The sequence below is a fragment of the Sordaria macrospora genome, chromosome 7 (genome assembly GCF_033870435.1).
Source record: "Sordaria macrospora chromosome 7, complete sequence".
In the NCBI taxonomy this organism is placed as follows: Eukaryota; Fungi; Ascomycota; class Sordariomycetes; order Sordariales; family Sordariaceae; genus Sordaria; species Sordaria macrospora.
Window position 1 is genome coordinate 2,528,116 of NC_089377.1, and position 18,252 is coordinate 2,546,367.

General features: G+C 51.4%; 5 protein-coding genes across 5 annotated transcripts; 3 read left to right on the forward strand and 2 right to left on the reverse strand.

Moving 5' to 3' along the window:
• Positions 1-4,336: 4,336 nt before the first annotated feature.
• Positions 4,337-6,105, reverse strand: SMAC4_09728 (uncharacterized protein; the record flags this gene model as incomplete). Its single annotated transcript, XM_003342716.2, has 2 exons — positions 4,722-6,105; positions 4,337-4,647 (listed from the first exon to the last, which is right to left on the reverse strand). Exons 1-2 carry the CDS (start codon positions 4,927-4,929, stop codon positions 4,337-4,339), a joined length of 519 nt encoding a protein of 172 aa, XP_003342764.1. The 5' UTR covers positions 4,930-6,105.
• Positions 5,771-6,043, forward strand: SMAC4_14113 (uncharacterized protein; the record flags this gene model as incomplete). The annotated part of the gene is made up of 1 exon (XM_066091781.1): positions 5,771-6,043. One exon carries the CDS (start codon positions 5,771-5,773, stop codon positions 6,041-6,043), a length of 273 nt encoding a protein of 90 aa, XP_065947787.1.
• Positions 6,106-7,006: 901 nt separating the features above from the next.
• On the forward strand, positions 7,007-7,969 carry SMAC4_14114 (uncharacterized protein; the record flags this gene model as incomplete). Its single annotated transcript, XM_066091782.1, has 1 exon — positions 7,007-7,969. The coding sequence occupies one exon, from the start codon at positions 7,007-7,009 to the stop codon at positions 7,967-7,969; it is 963 nt and encodes a 320-aa protein (XP_065947788.1).
• Positions 7,970-8,281: 312 nt separating this feature from the next.
• SMAC4_06354 (uncharacterized protein) lies at positions 8,282-11,419 on the forward strand (the record flags this gene model as incomplete). Its single annotated transcript, XM_003345905.3, has 2 exons — positions 8,282-10,548; positions 11,230-11,419. Exons 1-2 carry the CDS (start codon positions 8,897-8,899, stop codon positions 11,417-11,419), a joined length of 1,842 nt encoding a protein of 613 aa, XP_003345953.2. The 5' UTR covers positions 8,282-8,896.
• Positions 11,420-13,768: 2,349 nt separating this feature from the next.
• Positions 13,769-17,843, reverse strand: SMAC4_06353 (uncharacterized protein; the record flags this gene model as incomplete). Its single annotated transcript, XM_003345904.2, has 2 exons — positions 13,769-14,069; positions 14,146-17,843. 2 exons carry the CDS (start codon positions 17,841-17,843, stop codon positions 13,973-13,975), a joined length of 3,795 nt encoding a protein of 1,264 aa, XP_003345952.2. The 3' UTR covers positions 13,769-13,972.
• Between the last annotated feature and the right edge of the window lie 409 nt (positions 17,844-18,252).

Sequence of the window (18,252 nt, forward strand, 5' to 3'; positions counted from 1 at the left end):
GCTCGAATTTGAAACGTGAAGCTATCGCCAATGTCTTGGCATTGCTTGGCGCTCTTAGAGGGTGGGTGGACACAATCCAAGCTTGAGTGGGAAAGCAAGGTCACCCCATCGACCGTGAAAGCTTATGTCAACTGCGTCGCACTTCGTTTCGTCGTTCTGCTCGGATATGCAGTCGCAGGATGAGTACGGTGGAGAGGATCGTAATGTAATGGGAGTGGGAAGGTTGAGGGGCATTTGGGATAATAAATAATGATGATGATAAAAGATAGGACGGGTTAAGTTGTTGCCTGTGTTGATGTGGACACTGCCCAGGTTGCGTATATAAATAATGGAGTTACGATTTAGGTAGAGGTGATAGAAAGGGAGTGAATTGTCCTCTAGTTCTAACATCGCCCCTTTCGTTCTCGAGAAATGGGCTCTCATGTTCAACTGTCAACAGCCCATTCGCTTCTCCGTCCGTACCCTGGGACATGGTGTTATCCGGTGTCCCGTACTTTGACACCGTAGGCGACAGCATAGGGAATCGAGCTTAGCACCTTGTACGATAGGGTACAGTTCATAGGGTTCTTGGATCATCTCGTCCACGGCCTTTGGTGTTCGGGATAAGGCAAGCGGATGAGAAACCAGCATGCCTCCTAGAAGTTCGGCACCTGCTGCAACTGGATAAAAGAATGCAGTTGAAGAAGGACTAGAGTTTTGCTATTACACACATCATATAATATGACCTGTGCAGAAAGGTCCACAGGCCATCAAGAGTGTCACCATTAAAACTAACATGATAGGACACGAGTGACCATGGTGTGTTGCGGCTTCCGGGCGTTTTATGTTTTGAAAGGTCCATGGGAGGTACCGATGAGGGAATGGCCCCGATAAAATAAGCAGATAACTAAGGCCAAAACACCAAAAAAAAAAAAAAAAAAAAAAAAGATCGTCAAAAACATACAGCACCTGGGATTCGCTGGTCGTCACCGAACCAACTACTAGTCAGGCGATTAGTGGCTTATCTATGAGAGAGCGGACGGGATCCCGAGTTTTCCACTATCTATGGCCGTATGTGCTTATGATCAACACACACACCACTTATGAAGAACAACGGCCGACAGAGAGTGCCTAAGACTCGTTGATTCGCATTGTCCAAAGACCCATAAAAAAACACAGAGAAAACGGGGATAGAGAGATGCACGAAAGACAAAACAAAAGATCAAAAACATACAGCACCTGGGATTCGCTGGTCGTCACCGAACCAACTACTAGTCAGGTGGTAGCTTATCTATGGGAGAGCGGACGGGATCCCGAGTTTTCTACCATCTGTGGTCGTATGTATTTTTTATTGTTCATAGTTGACTTTATTAAGTAGAATCATGACTCTCAGCCGGATTTGTTGGGTCATGTTAGTGCATAGTACTATGAGCGAATGGCTTTGGATCTTCAAATATCATCTTCATGTGCTTACATCACGAGGATACACCAGGAGCACAAAATTGAATAATAACACTTTTTGTTACCGACTCACACACCTGCTTCTATAGTGAGCGCCTGAGCTTCTTTGCAATGAAGGATCACGGCCAGGAGGGGCTATGTTGTTGCCCCTATTGAATCTGACTAGAAATATCGTATCATGAAATGTGAATGATAAGTCGGAGTCCATGTTCAGACGTCGTCGTATCGACACTTTTGACTATCGGACAAGGCCCACACACAGTAAACTGATAGTAAAAAAAAATACTGTCCCTCCCTGCGGTGTATTCAATATGGGTTGGGAGGGACAGTATTTTTTTTTACCATCGCTGTGATAGCCAACTCCCGCACCCCGTCTTTTATCTACGCCCCTCGCCCTTAAGGTGATCGTGACGAACGTCCATGTACTTCGTTGCCTTCTTGATATCTCCCAGGTTCTTGGGATGCCCGATGCTGCTTCTCGTTTCATCGTCCAAGCCGTGGCACAGGGCCCCATAAATCGACTCTTTCCAGACCCCCACTGCTGGCCTAGGTCTCAGGATGATATAGAGTAAGTAGGCCAGGCCCATAAACTTGATGCCGAACAGAACTGTCAGCCATTCCCAGCGAGCAACCAGGATTGTCTCACGTAGGACCTAGCTCCCCGTTACCCTCTCTTTGGTCCTCGCATAATTCTGGTTGTTGAGCGCTGTAGTTAAAGTTGTCATAATGGAAGGAAGCGTTTGGCGGGCAAGTCGGCCGCCAAGTTGCGTCTGGACCACATCCTCTTCCGGGACTATCCACCATTTCTCCCATTCAGCTTCGGTCGTGGCCCAAGACCTGTTGGTTTCTGGGCCTGCCTCGTTTGTGTACTTTACCGTGCGGTAAACCAGGGGAATGATTCGGCTCAGCATCGCGCGGTTGGATAAGACAGTTGCGTTCCATAAGCAGAAAGCCCCTGTTGAGTTTGTATCTGCTTGATATTTGAGGCTGTTGTCATCTGGAGATAAATCCTTCGAAAATGATCCAGTCGGCTCCGTCATGAGCACTCGAGCCATAGTCGCGTTGTCGTTGATGACATCTTCTGGTGCCCAATACGAGGCATTGCCCCTCTGATGATCCTTCAAAAACTCCTCTAGAACCACGTCCTCCCAAGCTGGCTGAAGATACTTCTTTGATTTGATAATAGAAGAAGTTGTGCCGTTCACTACGCTCATCTTGTGCTCAACCTGGCAGAGAGATAGTGCAGACCACTCTGTCATGCGGACAGGCTAGTTCACCGTGCAAGGAGACGGGAGGAGGCCTTGCGGGAGGAGGAGAGCGAGAGCGAGAGCGGAGAGGAGTGATTTTGTCATTTCTTTTACCTTTTCCTTTGTGCTACAGGTTCCGTCATATACTGGCGGCTCGCCCACTGGGCGATTCGATTTTAAGTGTTGGGCCGCGTTTACGCTATGGGCAACACATGATATATACTGGCAATAGGCCTCGGTTTGCCCTCGGATTAATGGTTTTGGTGGACAGTTAGGGCATTGCTCTTAATCTTGTATGCTAGACTCACCGGTGCGGCACGTCTCATGCCCTACGGGAGGCGGAAGTAGACGTTAAAAATAACAACAACAACAACAACAAAAGACCACTCTGTCATGTTCACATGCAACCCAATTTTCGCGTGGGCTGGGTCGCCTTCGTTTATCTCATCATAGCGCGTATGGGCCATAAGAACCGGCGGTGGGGGTATATGGACGCCGCTGGATCCATTGCCGTTAATACGTCTTGTCCTCTGGCAAATATGTGAAGGTCTCTGTGGGGTATTTGGTATACTGGAGCGGCTCATCGTAGCAGTCATCGAAATCCGTGTAGAAGGAACCGTTGATAATGATTTCCTTGCATTTTTCAGTCCTATCAAATCCAGTGACAACTGCGGAGTAGATTGCGGTATCCAGAGCCCAATTAAAGGCCTCATTGTAAGCTTTATTTAGCGACGCTCACATGAAATCGTAATCGAAGCACCCGCCGTTACATCGTATGCTGTCGGTCTTATTCCAGTTAAGTACCTCGTATCTTTCCTCCGTGGTAATAAGAGGATCGAATATATGGTTGCAAGACTGGACCTTAACACGATATAGACCGGTTTCGTTGTACTGACGCAAACCTTCATTTAGCTCGGTCTGATTGAAGGATATGTCGCAGTATCCGGTTGGATCCTCGATGTTACGATCCAATCAGAGAATCCTATGTAGGCTAGACTAGATGACCAATCAGGTAGAACCCGAAGGGAGGACCCAAAGGGAGGACCCGAGACGAAGGATCGGGTCCAGGAAGGCCGGTATAAAAGAAGGCCTCCCCAGGCCTCTTGTTATCGGATCTTCAGCAAGCAACAGCTACCACAACCTACCAGTACCTTTTGGCTACTACTCCGTTACTCTATTGTTCTATCCCAGCGATAATACTCCTGTGCTTGTAACGGTTCGTCACACTCGACAACCCCACTGTCTACACAGTATTCAATCCCGTGGAAGGATTCCCATTCACACGACCCACTGGAACAACTGACGTGCGATTGGGGATTGTAGGCTTCCGGATCAAGCCAAATGGCCCCGTTGATGAGTTCCTGGATAGTCTGGCTGCATCCTGGCGACTCATCATAGGTGGGGCAGAAAACCGGTGCACTCGACTGCGCTCTCCAAACATCGTTGGACGGAACCAGCCTTTCTCGCGACTGCAGTCTCACGACCTGCTGCGTAAATAGGTCAACAACAAAGGAAAGCAACACCATCAGTGCGCCCAGCGAGGTTGGTGAAAAGGCTGTCCGGCGACTGATCAGAATCTTGAAAGCGCTCAGTGGCCCCCTGCTTGCTTGATCGAACATCTCCATGTCCTTGAACCCTTTGCTCCTCCTCTAGTTCTTGCCCGTGGTCTCTAGTCGTTCGTTCTCTCCGTGTCCTTGTCGCTCTTGATGATGCTGTTCTTCTTGTTCTTGTTGCCATCTTTGGTGCTCGCGAATGCCCCTAGCAGTATAAGACCAATCCCATTTATCCTGTCCCAGAGCAGCACAGATGGTGTAGAGCAAGCTGGACTTGGCCATGGCAGAAAGTACCGAGACGAGGGCGTTGAGCGACAAATCCCACGGCAGCTTAGGAACGAGATCGTGGTTATAGACGCCGAGTACAATGGGAATGGCAGCGGCGCAGCCACATGACAAGATGACGGCTAGAATTTCGGTAAACAGCCATTGGTGTACTAATCTTTGAATAGCTCGAGGAAATTCTTTTTCTTCAGAGAACCATCACCACCGTTGCTTCCACCACCATCACTGCTGGCGTTGAGCTCGCGCTCTTGGAGAAGAACAAAGTTTACGTCGTTGACATCCTTTACCGGCCACCGGTGGATGAGCGATTGAGCCGGGTCCTCCGACTTGGCGTCTCTCCTGTCTTGGAGGTGGATAGCTTCGGCGATGTCAACATAAGGAGGCTCTGGGTGAGATTGAGCCATCCTTGGGATGAATTGGGGATTGAAGTCTGCCAAAAACAAGGGATCAAAATGGGCAGGCAAGAAGCCAGATGAGCGTTTATTTCGAGGTGTGTACGTGATGCAGGATTGACGGAGAGTTCTGGTGAGTAGAGACTTACTATATCATTTTTCCCCCCTCACACCAGGATATATCAAGGCAATGTACCGTAATTGCTCTCCAGCTTCCTAAATGCATGATGTGTTTGTTGGTGGCAACCAGGCCCAATCATTGACCACTGTGTAGCAGTCAAGTGGCTCGAGTGGCTATCCGTCGTGCGCCTACCTTGATCAAATATCGAATGCCCATTGCACCACGACGCTAAGGCGCTCTTTCGACTCCGAGGAACCCCAGCTGCGTCGTCACAAGCGGCTTTCCTCGATTTCCGCGCCATCCGAAAGGGCTATGGCCCCAGTCTTGTGGACGTCCGCTGGGTTCCCGGCCACAGGGGCATCACAGGCAACGAGATTGCAGACGAGCTCGCTAAGGCGGGCGCCAAAGGAGGAGAGGTAGTCAATGAAGACTTGGCTACCCTTGCGCACTCAAGGCGGCTTGCTAAGAGGGCGGCGCGTACGGATTTCAAGGCATGGTGGGCCGTGAACAAGCCAGAGTCTTATGCAGACTACCAGTTGAGGGTCTCTGTCAAGGCTAACGACGAACTAAAAGAGTTGGACAGACGCTCTTTACACCACCTCCTCACGGCCAGGTCTGGCCACGGGGATTTCAAGGCCTACCACGAGCGCTTCGAGCACGAGGACGCCCTGCTAACATGCTTCTGTGGAAGCTGGAAGAATCCCTTCCATCCCTTCTTCTGCAGGAAGGCATATGCAGTTTCCCCCTTCACGGGCGAAGCGGCTACGCGGGAGAATCTCTCCCTTGCTATTGGAATTTACTGGCAGCGCTTTATCGCTAATATTCAAACCTCGCACTTCTTCTCGTGGACTTGCACGAGAAAGGCATGGGGCCAGACACTCTGGCAACAGCACATCGACGACGGAGGCACGGCTGACAACCTTACGGGGTTTTTACAGAATGAGGTGGTGGAGGTTGGCCATGGCCACGACATTGAGAGGGTTACGGTGGACTTGGACAGGCTAGTTCACCGTGCAAGGAGACGAGAGGAGGCCTTGCGGGAGGAGGAGAGCGAGAGCGAGAGCGGAGAGGAGTGATTTTGTCATTTCTTTTATCTTTTCCTCTGTTCTACAGGTCCCGTCATATACTGGCGGCTCGCTCACTGGGCGATTCGATTATAAGTGTTCGGCCGCGTTTACGCTATGGGCAACACACGATTTCCACTGGCAATAGGCCTCGGTTTGCCCTCGGATTAAAGGGTTTGGTGGACAATTAGGGCACTGCTCCTATTTTTGTATGCTAGATTCTCCGATTTGGCACGTCTCATGCCCTACGGGAGGCGGAAGTAGACGTTAAAAATAACAACAACAACAACAACAACAACAACAGGAGCGCCTGACCCATCTCCGACAGACCAAGTCTGCCTCAGCCTACGCCGCACTCTTCAAGCAGGACGCGCTTCGCAGCAACATTAACGACGACGGGCTGATGCAGTTGTTTTACAATGGCCTTAAGGAGAGAGTCAAGGATGAACTTTACAAGGAGGATAGGCCCGAATCCATTGACGCTTATATGGACAAGGCCATCCGCATCGATGATCGTCAGTTCCAGCGCGAGCAAGAGAAGAAAGGAAGGACGTCTGCCTTCGTTCCTCTCAGGTCCAGCAACAACAGCAACAACACCAAGAAGAAGCGGACCTGGGGCACTCACATCTCCGGAACCACTCACTCTGGACCCATGGAAATCGACGCTGCACAAACCAGCCAAGGCAAACGTGATCTTTCGCAGGTTACGTGCTTCAACTGCGGAAAGAAGGGACACATGAAGAGAGATTGCCGCGCTCCCAAGCATTTGAAATGGAAGAAAGCCGAGGCTACAGCAGTGGAAGGGACAAGAGTCATCGAGATCGCAAGCGCCGAGTACGGCCAGGACAACCTCGAGGACGCGATAGACAGAGCAATGGATTACGACCCCGTAACCAGTTGGGACATGTCGGAAGGACCAGACCACTCTGACCCTCAGCAGGAAGGGCAAGAGGAAGGTTCACACCGAGCGCCAACATGGGAAGAAATTGGGCGTATTGCACCTATCGACCGCAGGCTACTAACAGCCGTGCACGTCATGAACACCTTTTCGGGAAACCAGGACATCCAGGCTTTTGTCAACCCATACCAGCGCAGCGCACCCAACAACGACGCCACTGGTCACTGGACAGATCCTCTGGAGGAGTATTACCGAAAAAGTAAGGAGAACGAGAAGTGGGACGGCTTCTGGAAGAAACGAGCAGTCGTTATCGAGGGGAAGAGCACCAAAACCTGGGACGAGTCGCCGAGAGAGGCCGAAGCTTACCAGCCAATCGAAAGGGACACCGCCCAGATGCACCCTCTGCACTTCGCACATTATCGGATGCCGTGGTTTCAGTGTGTTACTGATGGATGCCACGAGCACTACGGAAAGAACCAGGACAATCGCTTCTGGCCTACCCGGAGACTGGATAAACAAGGGGAACCTAAGCCAGTCACTTGCACGTACAGCCGAGGCCAGTCACAGGACGTTCTCATTATCCACAAGTGGTTTGCATTCAACTTACAACCGCTTGGGACCCAGGAGAAATGGTTACCACCTCGGAGGCTTGCAGCACGACCACGCAATGTATACACCTGCACACGCTGGGGAAATTCCGACCCCTACGAGGGATGGTGCCCAACGGCCGACTACCCACTCCACATGAGATCAAAACCCAAGGCATGCGAGGCGGAAATGGCTCGCTACTTCCGACAAGCCGATACGAGCCAGCATTGCACGGAAGAGGAAGAAGCCGCCTATTCGGCTTGGTTGAGGGAACACAGCTCGCTGGACGAGCCAGAGCCCGTGGAAGAGGACGCTCTTGACAACCACAGCCAGGAATTGGAAAACGGCTCCGGGCCTTCAGGGAGGCCCGACGAAAACTAAGTCCCTGGATAAAGAGGATCATCCGACAAAGCAGCTGACGGAAAGACAAGATCCAGGACCCTGTACCATTCATGGAGGTCGCAGCTGCGAAAGAAGGGAAAGATGACCAACGACTTAAGGTCGTAGCTCATTGAGGAAGCTACCAAGCTCTCGCACTGGTAGATTCCGGAACTCAGTTGAATCTTATCTCACCTAAGTTCGTCAACCAACTGAGAATCCCTTGGAAAAATAAGAAGGCACTTTTTGTGGTAAAAGGACCTTTCGAGACCCAGATCGTGAAGAGGGAAACATTATCACTCCCTATCACGGTGGAAGGAAAGACGGTCGAAATCAGCTTCGACGTCGTTGATATGGGGCCAACCAAGGATATGATCCTAGGGCACCCATGGCATGTTGCATATGACCCAGACATCAGTTGGAAGGATGGTGGCCACCTGCATCCTCGGACGCACCCACCCACTGATGGGAGACCCGGAGCACGGAAGGAAGCAAGCCCCGACGGCGATGTTCCTACGGCCCCACCGCAAGCAGTACAAGAAGTTATGATTTGTACTATCGACAAAAACGGCAAGGTTACGGAAGAAGGGTTAGTGACGTTGGTAGAGGCATCGGCAGTCAACGCTCAGCACTAGTTTGACTATTACCAGAACCAACAGACGGAAAAGCCGAAGGCGAAAATTCCGGAAGAATATCGCGGACACCCGGCTTTCGTCAGCAAGCATCCTGAAGGACTACCGCCACGAGGACCGTGGGATCATGAGATCAAGCTCAAAGAAGGAGCCAAGCTCAAGTTCTTCAAAGTATACCACACCAACGAGAGACAGAACGAGGAGTTGAGGAAGTATTTGGACGAAAACTTGAAAAGAGGGCACATTCGGGAATCCACGTCGTCAGCAGGGTACCCCATCCTCTTCGTGCCAAATAAAGATGGAAAGCTACGACTTTGTTGATTACAGGCAACTGAATCAAGAGACCGTGAGAAACAGTTATCCCCTACCCTTGATCTCGCGCATTCGGAATCAGTTAGGAGGAGCACGATACTTCACGCGCCTTGACTTACCAGTCGCCTACGCCCACATTCGCATCAAAGATGGCGACGAATGGAAGACAGCATTTCGCACACCCTACGGACACTACGAGTACCTCGTTATGCCCTTCGGGTTGACTAATGCACCTGCGACATTCCAATCTGTCATCGACCATGCGATTCGACCCTACCTCGACAAGTTCGCCATTTGTTACTTGGATGATATTCTCATCTATTCCAAAACCCTCGAGGAGCACAAGGAACACGTGAGGAAGGTACTAGATGCACTACACCAGCACAACCTTTCGGTCAACATGGAAAAAAGTGAATTCCATGTGAAGGAAACCGTGTTTCTTGGGTATCTGATTTCGGAGAACGAGGTCAGGATGGAACTAAGCAAGGTGGAAGCCGTACAGAACTGGCCTGTTCCCAGGAACGCGACCGATGTACGCGGATTCCTAGGATTCACCAACTTCTACCGCATGTTCATACGCGATTACGGAAAGATCGCCAGGCCGTTGTACGAGCTCACCAAGAAAGAGGCTGTCTTCACATGGGGAAGGGAAGAACAGGAGGCTTTCAAAGCCATCTGCGATGCAGTTACAGCAGATCCTGTGTTAAAGCTTCCTAACCCACGTAAGCAATTTGAAGTTGAGACCGATGCGTCAGATTACGCCATCGGAGGACAATTGGGACAACGCGACGACCAAGGGAAATTGCATCCTCTAGCGTTCTTAAAGAAACTAGAAGGACCCCGACGTAACTACCCAATTCACGACAAGGAACTTCTAGCTATTATCGAAGCATTCCAGGAGTGGATACCGTATCTCAGCGGTACTACAAAGGAAGTGCTAGTCTACACCGACCATAAGAACCTTAGGTACTTTACGACTACGAAAGTACTTAATGGACGGCAAACGCGATGGGCAGAATTCTTGTCGGAGTTCAACTTTCAAATCAACTACAAGAAAGGATCAGAGAATGCCCGAGCGGGCGCGTTGAGTCGCAGGGCAGACTATGTGAAAGATGCAGCAGAAGCCTCTGCACCTTTGTTTCAGGAACAGCCAGACGGAACGCTTACGCACCCTCTACGAGAATGGGTAGAATGTTGCGCCATCTACAGGGCTAAGAACCAAGCCCCCAGTCGACAGGCTACTATTGCCACGCCCGAAGACAGGCAGCGATGGGAGGACAGCCCGGACGAAGGAGTCACCCTTCAGAACGATAAGCTATGGTACCACGATAAGGCCTATGTATGGCCGGAGCAGCAAGAAGCTCTCATCCAGGATATCCACGCATCCAAAATTGGAGGACATATGGGTATCACGAAAACCATAGCACGGATACGGCAACACTACGGCTTTCCCAGGATGAAAGACGAAGTGGCTCGAACATTGCAGGCCTGCGAGCAATGCAGCAGAACCAGGGTTGCAAGACACAAACCATACGGATTTCTCAAACCTCTGGAAGTCGCAGAACGGCCGTGGAGCTCGGTAACGATGGACTTTATTACCAAGCTACCGCTATCTATCGACACTGCCACAGGAGTCACGTACGACAGCATCCTAGTGGTAGTGGATAGACTGACCAAATGGAGTTATTTCCTACCATATAAGGAAACATGGTCAGCAGAACGACTCGCAGACGTGATCTATAGGAACGTCACCTCGGTACATGGATGACCGAAGGAATGGATCACGGACAGACCAGGAACCTTAGGACAAAGCGACCCAGCAAGAAACTCGACGACTGACGAGTGGGACCTTTCAGGATCAAAAAGAAAATCTCGAACGTAGTATTTCAATTAGACATTCCTGACGCTATGAAGTTAAGATTACACTCATTCCACGTATCGCTGCTAGAACCAGCACCAAGAAACACTAGGATCAACACTAGTGTCAGCATCGAGGATGAAGGAGAAGAATGGGATGTGGAGCAAATCTTAGACTTAAAGATCGAGGAAGGAGAGCTGGAGTACCTTATCAAATGGGAAGGGTTCGGACCCGAAGACAACACATGGGAACCGGTCACGAATTTGAGTTGTCCTGAGAAGTTGGAGGAATTCCACCGGAGGAACCCGGACCGTCCAGGGGCGGAGGACTCTGCAACCAAGAAGCAGGCAAAGCCGACACGTCCACCGAGGACCAATCGAACTCAGGCACGAGGGAGGTAGGGTCCCCAGTGGGCTGCACTTCCACCTGAGATTGAACCTGCACCGTGGTGTGCTCCTCAGCACGTTCTTCGGCCTCCCACTCCTCCAACTCTGTCGCGGCAACTCGCGCTACGTCGCAGGCACGCACCGACAACTCCTCCTGACGACGCTAAACCTCAGCAAGACGAAGGATACGATCTTGCGCCGTTTGAAGGAACGGGAGAACTTGGTCTTGCACCTCTTTCAAGAGTTCGGCGTGCTCCCGCTTTAACTCCTCATTCTCTGCCGCCATACGAATCACTAATACGATTGACAAGAGGATCTCGAGACCGTCGGAGAAAACTTGCGTTCCGCGTCATAGTCAATCTCCTCACAAGGACGAGCGCTGTGGACACACTCGCCACACTTGTCGTACCCCAGAAGCTTCTTGTAAACAAGCTTGCGATCGGTACAGCGTTGACAAGGCATAACTAGAGAACCGAGCGAATCGATAGAAGCTGATAACGCTTGACGCCGAATGGACGACGTGGCTGATCGCTTAGAAATACGATTAGACATGACCCTGGCATGGAAGGAAAACGAGGAACTTACTGTATCGAAAAGGCGACGACGGGGCAACAAATGTTAAGGACAAAAACAGGAATGCCGGAAGAACCAACAAGCCGTCGAGGACGTCGGCTAGGGAGGGGAGGCATCGTGTTACGAACTTAAGTGACACAAAGGACGACCAGACCATTGGGACCTGGCTGCCCCATCTCGGACAAACAACACAGCCTATCAGGGACGACATGGGATCCAATGGCACATGCAGGCGTTCACAGGCGCAGTGGCTCACAGTGAGCCAACATTCATTAGATAGACCTATGGGGCTCAGCAGAGCATCCGGAAACAGATATCTCGCAGAGGGCGAGCAGGTATAAAGAGACTACGGGAGAACTCAGATTGTCAGATAGTTCGACAGTAGTCAATAGATCATTATCACCGAGACCAGTATTACGAACATACTTGTTGTGAACCCTTTGGCTTCACCGAACAGCACTGATAGTTATTACCTTCCGCTATCCTACTTAGGCAGATCAGACTGCCGTTCGTCACAATTCACGAGCATACTTGTTGTGAACCTTTTGGCTTCACCGAACGTCTACTGATAGTTCTACCTTCAGCTATCCCACTTAGGCAGATCAGACTGCCATTTGTCACAGTGGGATTCTTAACTAGTATGACAGGCTGGGGTGCATATGGCCAGACGGCCAAACCTCCAAAAGATAGGACGATTTTCTGCTTGCAAGGAAGAACTCGGAATGCACACTATATAGCCAATGCCAACCTGTGACGACTAGGAACTGATCTATCTATTTAATGCCCAGTTCATTTTAATTTTTACTATATTTTAATATAAATGTAGCAAATTTAGCCACGTAATAACGGTTGCGAGTATAGCTAGCTTTTTCCTTATTTAATATCTATTCGCATACTGTGATGAACAGCAGTCTGATCTGCCTAAGTGGGATAGCTGAAGGTAGGTAACTATCAGTAGACGTTCGGTGAAGCCAAAAGGTTCACAAGAAGTATGGTAGCGTTATACTAGTTTCAGTGATAATGATCAATTGACTACTATCGAACTATTTGACAATCTGAGTTCTCCCGTAATCCTTTTATACCTTGCGTGTGTGTCCTTAACTCCCGTATTCCTGAGTGTCTGCTCACTCATGATGTTGGCTCACGGTGTGACCCCTCATAGTCCGTGAGCCCTGCTGGTTCTGCGTCCTACTGGCTCCTATGGTTACACTGTCCCGCTTCTGCGTGGCTGTCGTATCCTGGTGGCTTGGTTGACCCGTGTGACTCGCTGGAGTTCGTAACACATACGAAACTTTCCTATATTAGTAAGAATTACTTGATCGAGATTTTCAAATTGCGCTTAGAGGTAGTGCTTCGAAGGCGGCGGGATAAGGTGGACTGGGCGACCCTATAATGCTTGGCTGCAGCGCTTTGGGACAGGCTGTTGTAAATAGCTTCAAGTACTAGATCTATAAGGCAATCCTTTTCTGAATTTATAATGCCCATTTAAAGTACAGTCGACGTTGTTTTAGTAGAGTTGTGGTTGTTGAAAGAAAGAGGGTATAGTGGTTGATTGAGGGGAAACGCGATGTGGGACGCCATGCACTGTTACGTGGTATGCTTTTGTTGTTGTTGTTGTTATTTTTAACGTCTACTTCCGCCTCCCGTAGGGCATGAGACGTGCCGCACCGGTGAGTCTAGCATACAAAATTAAGAGCAATGCCCTAACTGTCCACCAAAACCATTAATCCGAGGGCAAACCGAGGCCTATTGCCAGTGTAAATCATGTGTTGCCCATAGCGTAAACGCGGCCCAACACTTATAATCGAATCGCCCAGTGGGCGAGCCGCCAGTATATGACGGGACCTGTAGAACAAAGGAAAAGGTGTTACGTGGTATGCGTTGTGGGGTCGTGACTGATATGGGAGAGCGGACGGGATCCCGAGTTTTCTACCATCTGTGGTCGTATGTGGTAGAAGTCAGCGCAAATTACGCTTATCAAGCTTTGAAAAGTAATGGGGGATGTGGGAAGGGTCAAGGTGTAAACAAGTTCGTACCTAGGTTACCATGACAACACAACAACACATTTGTCAACAGCTACACATCATGATTCCTATAGCAAATAGTCTCCGTATCTACTTTTGTCTCTATTCAGGTTCTGTAGGGCGTCGACTCTGTTGATCTAATACCATTACTACTGGTTCATGTAGGGCGGCATTTCAACCTTCTGCTCATCTCTCTGCAATCGACTGTCTGCTTGCTCTCATTACGCCTCTGGCTGCTGCTGCTGCTGCTTTCTGCCCTGGTTTTCACCAAATACAATATCGATGATCTCGTCTAGGAATGTGAATGCCAAATGCGCGCTAGGTAAAAGAACATGTTAGTCTCGTCAACTTCTTTCATCAACCTGAACAAATGCTGTGGGGAGTAAGAACTCACTTCAGCCGCTCGTTATTAAACGTCGCAAAAATCCTCCTGCTCGCCGCCTGCGCATTGAGCCGTCCCACGACACTCGCCGCCAAATCCGGCACCAGCGTAGCGAGCATTAGGCTCGCCTCCGTTTTCGTGCGTGCCTTCTCCTGCTGCGTTCGCGGCGTTTTGTTAGTTGGCAGCTCGCCGCCGGGCCACATGCCGTCTTTGACAAGATTAATGTATCGCAGCAGCGCGTCCTCGGCCACTAGCGATTTGACGTTGTCGCGCAGCTTGCGCTCGATCGTGCCCCCCAAAAGCTGGTGCAGCACCACGACGACGGCGCGGCCGCGCAGCCAGTTGTTACCGCGGTTGAGCTCAAAGACCTCGAGGAAAATGTCGCAGATGGGCTTGACGAAGGGCTCGAGCTCCTTGTCGTTGGTGAGCTCGAACGCGTTCAGCTCGGCTTCGGCCTCGGCGGCTGTGACTACGTCGTCGCCCCCGGCTCCGGCTGCGCTGGCGGCCGCCAGTTGTTGGTTGGTGGCTGCGGCTAGGAGATTCTGCCCAGCTAGCGAAAGTTGGTCGAGTACGGGGATGTTGCCGAGGATGTCCTCCATACCATCGGCGACCGAGTCGTAGAGGCGAGTCATCATGTCCTTTTTGCTGTCTTCTAGTGACGACGTTTGGCCCTGGGCTGTGGCGGGCGTGATGGCCCTTTGGGAGAGAAATGTTCGGAGTTCCCGGCTGTGGCAGACGTCGGGAAGGAGGAGAAGTTGGTTGAGATACTTCTCAAGTGCGACGCGACGCTTTTGCAAAAAGTCGTTTTGTAGCTTCATCACCATGCGCCGCCGAGGGAAGTCCAGGTTGCGGACAGACGGATATTGTGACCGTAGCTTTTGATGGAGCTCGAGGAACTCGCTGTAACGGCGGGTGACGGTCCATGTCGCCGCTGGCATCTTTTCTCCAGCATTCCGCAACACCTCAATGGCGTACATGGCAAACTCCTTACCATCCTCTTCTCGGCCGACGTGGATATTCTTAATCTTGATCGTGGAACGACCATAAAGACTGTTATCACTCTCCTGAATAACGTATTGTTGGCGTTGCAACTCCTTCCTTCTAATTTCTCTTTGTAAGCTTGCTTTCGACTTCCGAAGGATTCTTAGCTCGGCCGTGTTATTGGTCAGTTCAGCCTTCTTTAGCAGAGAGTCCACGACAGCCTCTTGAGCGACCAGGCGATCGATGTCATTGCTGAGAACGGTGATTGCCTCCGCCAGCCCAAGGTCTCCAGGTGCTGCCTCATGAACTTCATCCATCTCGTCATCCTCCTTGTTCCCGTCGGAGTATTCATGCTCATCCGACAGAAACCGGTTCTCGTCTGCAAACAGATCGTCGTCGATAAAGACGCCTATACGAGACGCAGCGCTCACAAGACCTAGGGATGCCAAACTGGGCTTCTCGGGCTCTTTCGCTGTCATCGGTCTCTGCATGTCAGCGGAACCCCTGCTGGGTCGTCCCAGATCCACGGAGCCATGATTGGAACGTGGCGTAGCAGACATTGCTCGTGTCGGTCCGGATCTTGGTGGTGATGTAAAGAGGCTTGAGCTGTTCACGTCGTCACCGAAAAGAGATGCACGCAGATCCTCTGCCGTTGGCGGCTGGCTGTCCTCCATAATATTATTTAGAGCCTGCTCCACCGCCTGAACGACACGGGTATCGGGAACCGGCGGCGCTGGCTCCTGATCAAGGCTTTGCACTGAATCGGCCAAGCCATCCTCGCCCAGATCATCGTCGTCAAACATGGACGTGGGTGCATCGTCTTCCATGGACCGACGAGTCCCCATAAGAACATCTATGCTTTGTGCTCCTGCTCGTAGGTCAAGAGATGACCCGGCGCCCCTGTTGCGGGCACCTGGAGGCAGACGAAGGGCCATGCGTAACTGAGGATTTGGCTTGGCAGTAAATGAGGATGCTCTGGCCATTGAAGGCCCGGCCAATGATGGCCCAGAAACATTTGGTGCCACCATGCTTTTTGATGCCTCCTCAGAAGCCAGCGCTTTGTAAAACAGGTCAGACTTTTTAAAGTTCCCCAAATGCTTCGCCTTCATTTCCTCGAGCACTGCGCTTTGAGCGCGCAGAACAGCCCTCCGTGCCTTGTAATATTGTTCAGGCGACGCTCTTCTTCCTGCCCTCAGAAACTCCTGAATAGTCCGCTTGGACGAGTCCGGCACTTTTAACTCAGGCCTAGAGAGATACGCGGCTTCAATTTGAGCGAGATCCAAACGGTCTGAGTCTGTCCAGGGTGGAAGCTGCAACGGAAGCTGTTCTCCTTCTGGTCCGTCATCCTCGAGCGGGTTACGGAATCCGTCCACAACAAGCCAGAACTGAACCAGGGGCATGAGGCGTTGCCTATCCATGTACTCCATAAAATAGGACAAACTGGAAGGATCACGCAGCACATCCGTCAGGGAAGCATTTTCCAGACGAGACACGGTTGGTGTTGGCAAAGCTGTGTTTTGTGGTGGGGGAGCCCGCCGATCTCCACCGGCTGCCAAGTGATGGACCTTCTGGTCGAGCAGTCTCTTTCCCATCTCGAGGCGACGCAAGTAAACCTGGTCGACATTCTCCTGCTGAGAATCCCGCTTGAGCTGAATAGCCACTTCGCTCCGGAACCGCCTCGCATCCGACAAGTTGTTTGTTTTCCGAATTGCACGGATGAACTTTTCGAACTTCCTCTCGTTGTCACCAGGAATCAGTCGAGGAAATGCTACCGGTTTGCTGACCCTGGGCGCTGGCGAAGCGTGCTGGTCCAAAGCCGCCCGAAGCTTACGGACCGTCGAGCGATCCTGAAGCATACTCCTCCCGTAATTCTCCATCAATTGATTCCAGGTATCAGGATCGGAAAGCATTTGCATGATGGGGAACATGACAGCGCAGGCGGTGATCTCGCGGACGATGGATGAAACTGCGCCGGAAGCCAACATGCTCTTGGGCAGGATCTTGGGCAGAATTCTCAACATGACCTTTCGCAGGTAGTCTTGCTGAGTGGTCTTGGTGTCCGAGAAGGACAGTGTGGCGGCGGGATGGAGCTTGCCATCTCTGTACCTGGAAGCAATCGCCAGGTCCAGTTCATCCGTCTCTGTAACCGATCGATTCAGCTTGCGCCCTCTAACCGACTTCTCGGCCTCGTACACATGGCGGAAATGTGCTGTCAGAATGGGCACCAAACGCGTGGTGAGGATGGTAGCGAGGTCCAGCTGGACAAGGCGGTCTCGCACTGTCAAGGTAGCGCCTCGTATTGCCTTGTCTACCTCATCGGTGAAGACGGGGTTTTTACTGATGCTCGAGTACCAGACTTGTATGAAATCGCGGATGATGTAGCCCAGAACCTCGTCGAGAGCTGCCGAGACCTTGGGCGACTCGGGGTAGAGCGATGCTTTGGTGGACGTCTGGCGTGCCCGGAGAGCGGCCACCTCCTTCGCCCAAACTCCCGGGGCAATGAAGGCGACGCCATGGGGCCGTGGTGATCGTTGGAGTCGGCGGTGATGTGGTCCACGAGAGGTAAGCATAAGCAAGGCGAGCAGGCCGACAAGAGTGACGAGGACGCCGGCGGCGAAGGCATAGTTAGCCCAGCGGATGGCAGGGAACCAATGGACGGCATATCCCCAGGAAATAAAAGCAGCAATTGCAGCAAGGGCTATGTCTCTCCCTCGAAGAGCCATTGCCATACTTTAGCGCAGACATTTGGCGCTTGTTGTCGCCGCATGGTTTTATCGCCAGCTCGATCTGGAAGTGGTTCGGTGTGAGGAGTGCGGTCCCGTCGCGGGTGATGGCAGGCGGGGGTTGGCCCATACTTGTTCGTGGGCTGTTTAGTAGAGCTCTACTGGACGCTAACAAACCAGCGAGTCCCATTGCCGCTGCCAAGCTAACCCGCGTTAGTGACGCCAAGTCGTGCGATGCCAGATGGCCAAGAAGGTTCTCCAGGGGTCCAGTCACGGTGGGCACCGTTACACCACCGTTGACCTTGCTGTATTGTATTTTACGCGTAAACTTTCGTAGTCCTAGGTCCATAATCCGAGTGGGGGTTAATTGGGGTCATTCGAAGACATGTTGCTTTACCACCACGATATCGTGAAC